Source organism: Ambystoma mexicanum, chromosome 9 (assembly GCF_040938575.1).
Source record: "Ambystoma mexicanum isolate Mex_15411 chromosome 9, UKY_AmexF1_1, whole genome shotgun sequence".
Classification (NCBI taxonomy): Eukaryota; Metazoa; Chordata; class Amphibia; order Caudata; family Ambystomatidae; genus Ambystoma; species Ambystoma mexicanum.
The window spans coordinates 1181616915-1181629453 of record NC_090931.1 but is presented as its reverse complement, the minus strand read 5'-3'; the positions used below and the strand labels follow the sequence as shown (position 1 = coordinate 1181629453).

General features: G+C 45.4%; 1 protein-coding gene across 3 annotated transcripts in view; it reads right to left on the bottom strand.

Moving 5' to 3' along the window:
• LRP1B (LDL receptor related protein 1B) overlaps positions 1 to 12539 on the bottom strand; it is a 4835697-nt gene that overhangs the window by 267122 nt on the left and 4556036 nt on the right. For all 3 annotated transcript variants that reach the window (XM_069616528.1, XM_069616527.1, XM_069616526.1), the window contains exon 84: positions 4741 to 4902. In XM_069616528.1, the coding sequence (XP_069472629.1) occupies positions 4741 to 4902 (162 nt within the window). The remainder of the gene's footprint in view (positions 1 to 4740; positions 4903 to 12539) is intronic.

Below are 12539 nucleotides of genomic sequence, written 5' to 3'. Positions count from 1 at the left end.
GGTGAGGAGGTGAAGAGTATTGGTGGACACGTCAAGTGGAAGGGATAACACATTTCTGTTTTGAGTGTAAAGGTTTACTTTGTGCCTAGTTACAATTTCCATACTTTCAGTTGATTTTCACCCACAGCAAACGATTATTTACATTTTGTAACGTATTTTTCCATTGCCGTTGTTCAACTCTTGATTGTTGAGGGTTATATTAATTTGTTGTTAATTCCTTGTTAAGGGAAAATATGGGTTGTGTTCTAATAAGGTGTTCCCGAACCACATGCAGTGCTGGAACACAAGGAGTTGAGAGGGAGGCTGGCAGCGGTGCTTGCAGTTTTCTGCGCTCTCCGCAATAAATTACTTTTCCACTCACCTTGCATGTCGGTCGTGTCCTTAACACATTACTCTGATTGGCAGATTTAGGCTGAGTATTACATCTGTGTTCGATGCCACCTAGAGGCATTGTTCCCATAACATTGGTGTTGCTATAATTCATCAGAGAATTAAACAACACACAAACCATTGCAGTTGGTATTCATGTGGTATGGAAAAGATTTTTAACATGGAAATCTATTGCATTCTTCCTTCTGCAACTCCTGATGCCTAAGGTTGCTTCGTCTCGGGCTGCTGGTGCCTCCCGCATTACTGCCTGATGCCACCATGGATTTTTGCCATGATTAGCTGGTGAGATCAGCCCTTTGGGGCTTCCACATCTTGCGCTTACGATTGCACTAATTTTGAGAGCAAATAGCCAAATCCAGTGTGCATCATGCTGTGCTTCATTCAACAGCATTTTGTGTGTTTTGTTGTAATCCTGTGTGCCTGCAGGGCTTCATGGAAGCACTCCTCCTTCATTGCTTCCATGTTTGGCTGCCATTCCAAGATGGCTGCATGCCCCTCCTCTGGTCCAGGATTGGCTGATGGCCATCTGTTATTCAGCCTTTCAGAATCCTCCAGGCTTCGCCAGCCCTCACTCCAAAGGCCCACGCCTAAGGCCCATTTCTGCTCCCTGTTCGCTACAGGTATGCCACCCCCTTGGTCGCCTGTGCTGCTGTATGTACCCCCAACCCCCCTGGTAACCTGTGCTGCTGTATGAACCCCCACCCCCCTAGTTACCTGTGCTGCTGTATGTACCCCCACCCCCGGTTACCTGTGCTGCTGTATGTACGCCCATACCCCCTGGTTGCCTGTGCTGCTGTATGTTACCCCACACACCCCCCCCCTGGTTTCCTGTGCTGCTATATGTGCTCCCTGGTTGTCTGTGCTGTTGTATGTGCCCCCACCCCCCGGTTACCTGTGCTGCTGTATGTACCCCTACCCCTCCCGGTTACCTGTGCTGCTGTATGTACCCCCACCCCCCTGGTTACCTGTGCTGCTTTATGTACACCCACCACTGGTTACCTGTGCTGCTGTATGTACACCCACACCCCTGGTTGCCTGTGCTGCTGTATGTATATCCCAGCCCCCGGTTACCTGTGCTGCAGTATGTGCCCCCACTCCCCCGGTTACCTGTGATGCTGTGTGTACTCCCACCCCCACCCTGGTTTGCCTGTGCTGTTGTATGTACCCCCCAGTCACCTGTGCTGTTGTATGTACCCCCCATAACCCTCCAGTTTGCCTGTGCTGCTGTATCTACCCCCAGCTCCCCGGCTGCCTGTGATGCTGTGTGTACCCCCACTCCCCTGGTTGCCTGTGATGCTGTATGTATCCCCACCCCTCCTGGTCGCCTGTGATGCTGTATGTACCCCCACACCCCCTGGTCACCTGTGATGCTGTATGTACCCCCACCCCACCTGGTTGCCTGTGCTTCTGTATGTACCCCCTCCTCCCCTGGTTACCTGTGCTGCTGTATGTACCCCCCTGGTTGCCTCTGCTGCTGTATGTACCCCTCCCCCGGTCACCTGTGATGCTGTATGTACCCCCCCTGGTTGCCTGTGATGTTGTGTGTACCCCCACCCTGCATATCGTGTGTCTCTCACATTTGTGTGCTGCTGCTGCCCTGCAACATGGGGTGGGCACCATATATTTGTCCATTAGTTGGCTTTTGCATTGGTGTGCTGCTGCCGCACTGCTGCTTGGGGTAGGCACCTTGTATTTGCCCATTAATTGACTTTTACATTTGTGTGCTGCTGCCACCCTGCAACATGGTGTAGGCACCATGCATTTGCAAATTGTTTGACTTTCGTATTTGTGTGCTGCTGCTGCCCTGCAAGTTGGGATAGGCACCATGTATTTGCACATGTATTTGCACATTGATTTGACTTTTGCATCTGTATGATGCTGCCACCCTGCATCATGGGCTAGGCACCATGTATTTGCCCACTACTGGACTTTCGCAGCTGTGTGCTGCTGCCGCCCCGCAGCATGGGGTAGGCAGCATTTATTTGCCCATTCATTGACTTTCTCAGTTGTGTGATGCTGCCGCCCTGCAACATGGGGTAGACACCATGTATCTGCACATTGTTTGACTTTCACATTTGTGTGCTGCGGATGCCCTGCAAATTGGGATGGGCTCCATGTACTTGACCATTTCCTGACTTTCACATCTGTATGCTGCTGCCGCCCTGCATCATGGGGTAGGCACCATGCATTTGCCCACTGCTGGACTTTCGCATGTGTGTGCTGCTGCCGCCCTGCAATATGGGGTAGGCACTATGTATTTGCCCACTACTGTACTTTCGCATCTTTGTGCTGCTGCTGCCCTGCAACATGTGGTCAGGCTCAATGGATGTGATCACCATGTACCTCTCTCTGGCACTTGGCATATGATGTACTACCTTTGCATGTTCCACAATGTAATTAACCTCTTACGCTTCCTTTTCTGTAACCTGAAGCACTTACTGTAACCATATTCATAAGTTAAAAACACCTATATCCCTCCAGGTTTTGTGCGCTATATAAGTATCAAATAAAATTAAAATTAAATTGAAGAAGCAGATGTTTTAACTGTGTTAATCTGAGAACCAATAAATGATAGAACAAATTAGGAGTCAAACATTTCGAATAGAGGCCATATGCACCCTTGGAGATTACGGAAGTGTTACATCTGGTCATTTAAGGATTGGCAGTGTTGAGCAGCAGCTAGCGTGATCTCCTCCAGGTTTGAAGTCATCAAGGCATCACAATACGTCTATAATTTGCCCTAAATCACATAGCCTGCTAATCCTCTGCTTATGAGTTTTATGCAGCATTGTGGCACTCACACAATGGGCAGAGGCAACAATCAGCAGGCTCCCATCACATGTTTCAGTGGCCATCCCTTCAGAATGGCTGATATCCACTGCAGAACATGTATAGACAGGCAAGCACTGATCCAGCCTTATTGCCCTCATAGTTATCTATGTTGAATGTGGTAGAGATATGTAAGAGGCAGAATAGGGGGCATCTTCTCTCATCTGCTGCCTTTATGCCATCATTCGAGACAGCTAAACTTTCAGATTACGTCTTGTGTGCCAGACAGAAGCCTGGATGGCAGATAAACGTACGGCACATAAAGGTTGCTACCTTTTCCGGGTGATGGATGTTGATGGGCCTGTTATACAGAGGGTCGAGGGAGTTCAGAGTTGGTTTCTTGATTAGAAAACATGTCAAAGCGAGTTTAAAACATAAAGGAAATCTAATGATAATAATCCTAAAACAGTCCATACAAATATAAGCATCTCATATAGACAGATTGTTGCAATTACTGAATAATCCATATTTGTGATTAGGAGAACAACATGTGAGTGGCAATTAACAAAGAAAAAAAAAACAAGTGGTTATATTTCTAGTCAGGTAATAAGAAATGTGGGATTGCTATATACACAGTCAACAGTACACTGCTAAGGTATTTGAAGTAAGATTGGCATTCATCATTGCATAGTAGCAGTGCAATGTTCTGCATGCATAGCAATGCAAAAGTGCAACATTTGCCATTGTCAATACTTCTCACTTACCTAATGATGTTCTTCTCCATCTAAGAAGCACAAGAGATACAACAATGATAATGGGCCTCATTACGAGCATGGCGGTAGCCGTGCCTGTATGACGGGCACGGCTACCTGCATGCTCGCTACCGGCACTGCCTCCCGTGATTGGGCAATAACCGGCCCATTATGAGATGAATGGGCCGGTAATTGCCCATTCGCGTGTGGCGGTAATGCCGGGCTCCCGATCGCCATCCCGATCCCCATTCTGCCCAACAGGGCAGAATGGGGGTGTGGAGCCTGATTGCACTGGCCCATTGATAATGGTGCTGGTGCAATCACGTGTTCTGCTTGCGGGTGCCGCACAGCCCGCCAGGAACACGCGAGCAGAACTCCTAATGCGGCGGGACGGTATGAACGGTGCCAGTGCCTTAGCGGCACCGTTCATAGCGTCACCGCCAATGTTATAATGAGGCCCAATATCTCAGAGAAGCACATCCAATGTAAGAAAATCCAACATTCAAAGAAAGAAAATCATTAAGTCAACAATTGCTGCCTTTACTTGCACACTATATACATTTAACTAAACACGTTAAATTAGATTTTGTACATATTGGTTTAGGATAATCTTAGTCACCCACCTTTCAATCATTCTATTGTTACACCTCCCATTCATATTTTGTATCATTGTATCACTGCAAGGTTTGGATTAAATAAATCACCATTTTTATGTTATAATTTCAATATTCACAGTCTTAAACATGGTTAATTTCGAAATGCAGTTACTCAAATTGCCGTGTGTTAATATAGAAACATGTTCCTGAGGAAAGTATCAATGTAAACTTACAAAACTGACATCTGTCGCCAGTGAACTCGGGCAAACAACGGCAGGAAGGCTGATTTCCAGTTGTAACACTGCACGTTCCTCCATTTTGACAAACATGTTCACAAACTTTCTTACTACAGTTTGGTCCTGTAAAACCAACTGCACATCTACATGTAGGTCTTCCTGTTAAAACATAAATATTAAAAGGTGTATTATTGAAGGAAACACTCATTTAAATGACAGTTCTATCCCTCTCTTTTGTAAACTTTATTTTTCAAGTTGTTAACCCTTTTATTTGCTTTGTTCATGAATACATCGCATTGTTTCACTTATAACGTATAACACGCATTGCAGACAGCAAAAGATGCATTGTTAATCTCATAACCTTCATACCGGCAGGGTCATACTATACTAACAAGTGCTCAAGACAGTACATTCTTCACATGGGTGTTGTCTTGCTTTTAAGGTAGGACCCAAAGCCCGTACAATAGTCCTCAGGGCAGGCAGGCGAGGCCACCAGCTCTCTATATGTATTATCTCGCACATTGCACTAAGTGAAATCCCTCAGCCAGACGTTTACCATCAGGGCCCATTGTGAACACCACCCCATCACAACACAGAGCTTTGCTATCCACAGGCAATGCCCAGGAACCTGCGAATATGCTTTGCAAAGCTTCTGGTGAGACCTGGCAGACATATTCCAGAACTAATGATCTCATCCGTACATAACATTTTGTTTAGCAGTATCTATATATACCTCCGATATGTGGCACCCAGGGGCAGTCCCAAGACATGCGCAGCAAATCCACCTCAAGCATTTTGCAGTGTGGGCATGCTCCAGGGGTCCATTTTTAAAATGTTTGTAAGGGTAATATATGCCTGATGGACCCATTTAAACTGTAGCAACTTATGTTTGTAGTTCATTGACACGCTTTTAACCTGTGCACATCTGTATCTACAGTACTCTTCCAGAATATCCCAGCCTAAAGCATTTTCCCACTTCTAGCGGATGCCTCAGCCTGCCGCCACACTACCCTTGGGCAATATGGTGCATTGTCGAGATATGTGTGTTGTGACTGATTGCTACTCATAAGCAGCTATAGTACATTGGAGAGCTGGGGCACATGTGGGAATGAATTAAGTATCAGCATATCTTCTCCCTTAAACCTGTGAAAGATCATTTGCACCCAGAGTCCTCCACCCCTATATTCTCATAGTCAGTCACACAGATGAATTTCCCGTCTCTGAAGAAGTCATCCACTTTAATAAAAACAAGCTTATCTAGTTCCATGTGCACCCCTGGCTCAAATGATCTATCCAAGTCACCAATTCTACTGAAGAATATATCAAGTGGCATTGGGCAGGGCTAGTAATATTTATTTATTGTTTCATTCATAAAGGGCACTAAGCCGTGGGTCATCAAGATGCTGGTTACAAGTTGCAAGGTTGGTTATGATAACAATTACTGACAGAATAAACAAGCAGTTCAGGCAAATCTAATGTCATTTTTAGGTGTGATCACATACCGGGTGAACAGGAGTGTTTTAAGCTGCTTACTGAAGGCCCAGTAAGATTGACCCACTCTTAGTCCGGGAGGTAGAGCATTCCAATTATTGGCAGCAATGACCAGAAAGCTCAGACCGCCAACTTTCTGAACCCTGAATTTAGGATCAGCCAGGCTGTGAGTGTATGGGGTACAAGTGGGTCTGGTCAATTGTACTATGATACGTTTTTAGAAAATGTATTTAGGGTCAGTACTTGATATGCAAGTTTATGTGTGTGATGGCAAGTGCTTTGAATATCATCAGCTCATGGAGCGGCAGCCAGTGCACCTTCTTTCTGGTGGTGGAGATATGCTATTATCTCGGTATGTTGAGAGCTGCCCTGAGGGCATTGTGTTGTATGCCCTGCAGCTTGCTTATGGAGGAGCCTGTGAACGGGGTGCTGCAATAATCCAGTCTGGACTCTATGAGTGCCCGGGTGTTGGTCAAGCAACTGACAGTAGAGAGAAAGGGTCTACAGGCATTGATTAGCTTGGTAGTGTGTTCTGCAGATGATGAAATGGCGTTGAACTATCTCAATAGTGAAATGGGGAGTCTAGATAAACACTTAATGCCTTGACATCCCTCGAGACTGGGATGGTGTGGCCATCAATGACAAAGGATGTGTATGCATCGTCCAGTTTGTTTAGTGAGGTTTGATGTCCGATCATGCAAATCTCTGTCTTATCATTATTGAGGCATAACAAGTGGGTAGCCATCCATGCCTGTATGGTTTCATAGACTAAGTGAAGTGTATTTAAATCTGTGGCATAGTTGCCTGTTATTGGGAGAAGTAGCTGAGTGTCATTGGCATAGTTAGTGTAAGATATGCCTTGGTCATCTAGGAGATCATAAATTACCTTGTTTAAGATGTTGTACAGTGTGGGTTACACACAGGAGCCTTGGGAGACTTGCAAGTGACACGAGCAGGTGGGACTGCGGCAGTGGTTGAGAAAACCCTCATCAATCTAATAGACAAAAAAGAGTTGATCCAGGCTGTAGCTTCAGGTGAGAAGTGTGCTGCAGAATGCAGGTGTTGGCATAGGATTTGGTTGTCTACAAGGTCAAAGACCAATGATAAGTCTATCAGGAAGCGGAGGGCGTCCTTACCTGTGTCTTTGGCTTCATAAAGTTGTTTTTTCAGGTCAAGTAATGCTGTTTCAGTGCTGAGACCTGGGTGAAACCCGGATTGGCTTAGGCCAAGGAGGTTGCTAGTTTGAGGTGTGACTGCATCTGGTGATATGCCGCTCGGTCAAGGATTTTGAGAAGGAAAGGGACAGTGGTGATGGGGTGGTAATTGGTAGGGAAGGCTAAGTAAGGGGTCATTTCTTTTAGCAGTGGCAAGATCCAGGCCTCCTTTAGGATTGTTGGTACAATGCCAGATGTGAACAAGGAATTAATGAGGGAGGCAATAAATGGTGCAAGCACTTCTGTGCAATCCTTATTGACTGGAGCAGGGCAGACATCCTCTTGGCAACTGGATGGGTTAAATCATTTTATAATCCGAATAACCTCCTTTTGAGAGACCAGATTAAAACTGAACAGACTTAAGTTTTGTGGCGAGGCTTTAGGATTGGGGACAGAGTTAGAGAGGATGCAGCAATTCAGTGTATTCATTTTTGGCAGTATTTTCATCTGGAGCATGGCCATTTTATTGAGTAGCTAATGTAGTGTGTCTGTACACCAGGTACTGTTTTTTATACAGCTAGTTACAGGGGGGCACAGGTGATTCTAGCTCTCGTAGTATAACAAAAAGCTCCTGGGCGCTAGAGTTAGCTTTGTCAAACCTTATGTTGTAGGTAGAGCTTTTCTCTTTGAGTATCGCTTATATATAAGCCTTGGCTGTGCATGTCAAGCAGGCTTTGTTGGATTCAGCAGGTTTCTTTCTCCCAATGGTTTCTGCCTCACACTTTTTATCTTGGCAGACTTTAAGATTGGGAGTGAACCAGGAATTCAGATGGGTGATAGGTTTAGTTTTGCGCTGTGTCAACGGGCCCACAGTGCTGATGGCTAATGTGAGTGATCGGTTCTATATCTCTACCATGGTGGCAGGGCCACTGGTAAGGAACTGGGGGCTTGTGATATCAATCAGAAGAGGCAGAATACTGGTGGTGGTGATGTTCCGGGAGCCCCTTGTTAGGATAAGGGGTAACATCGACACTGGTGTAGGAGTAAGATTGGGCAATGGTATGTCAAAGGAGTTGATATTGTGGTCCAACCATGGATGGGGCGAATTTGATATCATAGAGATGTCACAGTTCGAGTCAGCAAGCCAATCCAGGTTACAGCCTTTTTTTGTGTGTGTGGTTGAGAATATGTTGTGGAAAGCCTAGAGCTTTGATTGCGCTTGCTAGGGAGGTGGTGTTGGAAACCCAAGTTGAAGTTGCCCGGGGTGAAGGTCTCAGATGACGGTTTAGAGTTTGCTGGGAGGAGTTGTGTGATGTCATTGTCTAAGGTGAAAGGTAGGCTTGGCACTCTGTAGATCATGTGAATGGTCAGACACTGTGTGGGAGAGGGTTCATTTAACTGTAAGATGTTCTCCTCTAGGAATGTTGGAATTGCTGATTTCTCTAATTGGGATGATGTCTCTTGCTATAATCGCAACCCCCGTCCTCTGGTGTTGGTTCTGTCTAAAAATAATGCATTTGGGAGGGACAGAAAGGGATAAGTCTGGACCTTCTGCTGTGTGTAGCCATGTTTCTGAAATGGCTAGCATTTCACGATTGATGTGATGAGGTCTGAGATGTCTAGTGGGCTGGCAAGGATGGACCTTGTGTTAATTAAGGCTCCCTTTATTGTTTGATGGGTAGGGCTAGCGTTTGTGGCATGTTAGTAAGATGTTGAACTTGGGTTCAAAGGGTGGTCTTGCTTGTGTCATGGTCTATGCTAATCCACTTAGTAGGGTGGGTTTGGGCTGAGGAATTCACACTGGCCAATAGCCTGGTCTTGGTGGGTGAAGCAGGACCTTGTGTAGGAAGTGGTTCAGATGGTTCCATTGTAGAGGCCAATAGTAGTAGTTGTGGTATTAGTTGTCGTAGTGGTGCTGACAGGGAGTGTGGTCAAATAGGGGCTGAAGGATTAGATGATCAGTTAGCATGAGGTTTGGTGCAGGCATTACAGTTATTGTGACACATTTGTCAAGTGCTTGTTTCATTGCAGGAAGGGCATAGGTCTGTTGAACAGTGGGGAAGGTTGGCTGGTCCATGTGGAAATGCGCGCATGTCTTCTTGCCATTAGACAGGGTCTCGCTAAACTGTGCAAGGTGGGTGTTACCGAAGTGTGGGGCCGAAGTGTTGACTAGGGATACTTCACATGTAGATAGCGCAGAGCGGATATGGACATATGGGCTCTGCTAATCTGTTTATGTGGTACCTGCCTTTTCCCCCACAATTCACCAGTAAGCCTATTTAGCATTACAATGGGCCTTTCAAGTGTCACCTGTTGAACGTAAAATGCCATTCCATACCAATGATTGATGTGACTTACCTGAGCCACCTGAAAGTATGTGTCCAGGTATTGTACCTACTACAAGACTCCATCCTCAAGTGGAAGTGTGAGGAACTCCCAGGCCACTCTCAACTGCTGACCTTCACAGATAAAGTTGCTCACCATGGAACATCATTTATCAAAGTGGGATCTTGGTGGCTTGATCGTAACATTTAGAAAAATATATAGAAATGTAGGAAGGACCACCATTTTAATAATTGGTATACACACTATTATGGATAACAGTAGGCTACTCCATTTAACTAATTTAGCTTCCATGGAGGAGATGATGGCAAGGTAATTATCCTCAAAATGCTTGTTTGAGTCTGTGGAGACCTGAACACCAAATTAGCTCACCCCTTCCAGGCACCATATAAATCCCCAGGTTGTTGATAACTGGGTGGTGCTGGGCATGAGTGGGAGGAGTTCCGACTTGCCCCAGTCTATTCTGAGCTTTGTGCATTCCCCAAGCCTAACTACTGCACTTGCAATACGCTCCAGGTTGTTTACAGGCTTAGATGAATAAATCTGCACACAACAAGACCACTACCTTCTGAGTACAGAAGCTAAGACCTCTATGTATATTCTCCAAGCGAAGGATACAAGCCAGAGGCTTAATAGCCAGTGTGTAAAGGAGTGGTGACAAAGGACAACCTTGCTGAGTGCTTCTATGGAGGTCAAAGGAGGATGAGGTGACACCATAAATGATCAATTTGGCAGTAGACTTAGCATACAGTAACTTGACTAGGGAAATAAAATTGATGCCCATACCCATCTGTTGCAGGGCCGTAAAGAGGAAGGGCCAGCACAATGAATCAAATGCCTTTTCAGCATCAAATAGTCTCTAAACACTACATCAATCAGAGTGTCCTGTTTGAACCTCCAGCATTTGTTAAGCAGCTTTAAATTAGGCAACCACAGCCACCCTGCAGTAACTGGGGAATGGCCAGATAGTGTACGGGGTAGGATCTCAGACTGCCTTGACCAGATTGCCATCAAACTAGAAACCATCCATTTATCTGTGTGGGAGTGGGGGTCATGGACTGATGAGTAATATGTATTTATTTTGGATTTTATGAGCTACCACCCACACAGCCAATAGATCATATTTGTTGCACAAATCCACAATTGCCGTGGCCACAGTGCCCAAATGTCAGACCCTGTCCGATTATCTGTCTAGCGACTGGTCTGTGATAGTAATGAGGGGTCTGAAATGAAAGTCAGACACAAAGTTGTCATGTTTTGGTTAAATTATAATGAAAATAGGAGAGATTGGACCAACCAGACCAAAGATAACATCTGATTACTATTTCAATTGTAATTATTGACTGTTTATTTTACAAAAAACACACACCAAATTGCACAATGACAATTCTATTCATGTAAAATATGGCTCCATAAACCAAAACAACACATCCCTCCATACATACTTCATTCACAACTTCTTCATGCATTCATCATGTTCACAAACGATAGAAAATGATATCTTGTTCATATCACAATGACGGTTTAGGCACTGTTACTTCAACACTTGATACATTTACAATGTGCCCCTCTGTCAACATTCAGGGGGTGGGAAAACTGTTTGTCAACATGTTTCGGTTGAGTTCTCAGCGTGGGCAGTTGATTCCCTCGTATATTGTGTTTAACCTTCTTCAGGACAAGAGAACAAACGCCAGTTCCGCGTTGTCTCAAAAGGAAATGGGGGTGTGAGGCAAGGAAGCCTTGGGTCTAAAAAATAGTGAGAAAAATACATAAAGATGTCATCTCTGTTTCATAAAAAACCCTTTTACTGAGTCGACAGCTTGACTAATAAAGCTGTGAAGCACTGGCTCACCTCCTCTGAATCTTTTCAGTGGCTGGCGGACCAATGGAGTGGAATGAATCCCGTCGTGAAAGTTCTCAATTAATAAGCTTCACGTCGTGTGTCCTACAAAATGAGAGGACATGTATACTTATGAGATTGATATGGAAGTATCGCGGACTATTGTAATAAACATTAGTGGGTCGGTACTCACTCGATAGGAATGGTCACTAGCTCCGTAAGGATGGTGAGCTGTGAATTCAAGCAGGAACGTGATGCAGAACCTGATTAGGACGCCTGCAGAGGGGAAACAAATCACACGGACCCCCGAGTCTATGTAATCCCATTTGAAACACCGTACAATTTGCTAATATTAAACTGGACACTCAATAGAGAGAGAAGATTGCTTACTTCTAAAGTTCCCTGGTGTACTGGCTCAATAGGATAAGAGCTGTCAATTCAAGCAGGAGCGTGGTATGAACGCCTGCAGGGGAGAAACAAATAACACGGGACCCACACGTCTAAATAGTCCTGTATCTCGCTATTATTAAACTGAGAACTCGAAAAAGAAAGAAAATTGCTTACTCATAGAGTTCCCTGGTGTACTCTGATTAAAGTGGAGTGTCCATTGTGGGTGACGGCGCTGCGAGGCTGTAAATACACGCGGAATACATGGAATTACAATTAAGCAAAGTAAACGTTGGCACGTGGTAGCGTCCCCAGCCCTCGTGTACTCACCTAGTGCTTTCGTGAGCCGTCTCGTAAGCAGGTGAGTCCTTGCGAGCTCCTCCGTAAAAATCTCAATAGTACCCGCGGCGTCAATGCGTGTGCTAAGACTAACACACGGCCGCTCGGCATGCTGGTACAATTAACACGCAGCCGCTCGGCATTCTGGGATGTGAAGTCCGGCTGTGCAAAAAATGGACACATGGCCACTCGGCAATGTGGGATATGCCGGATTGCGTGAGTATTCTCCAGATGGTGTTTAC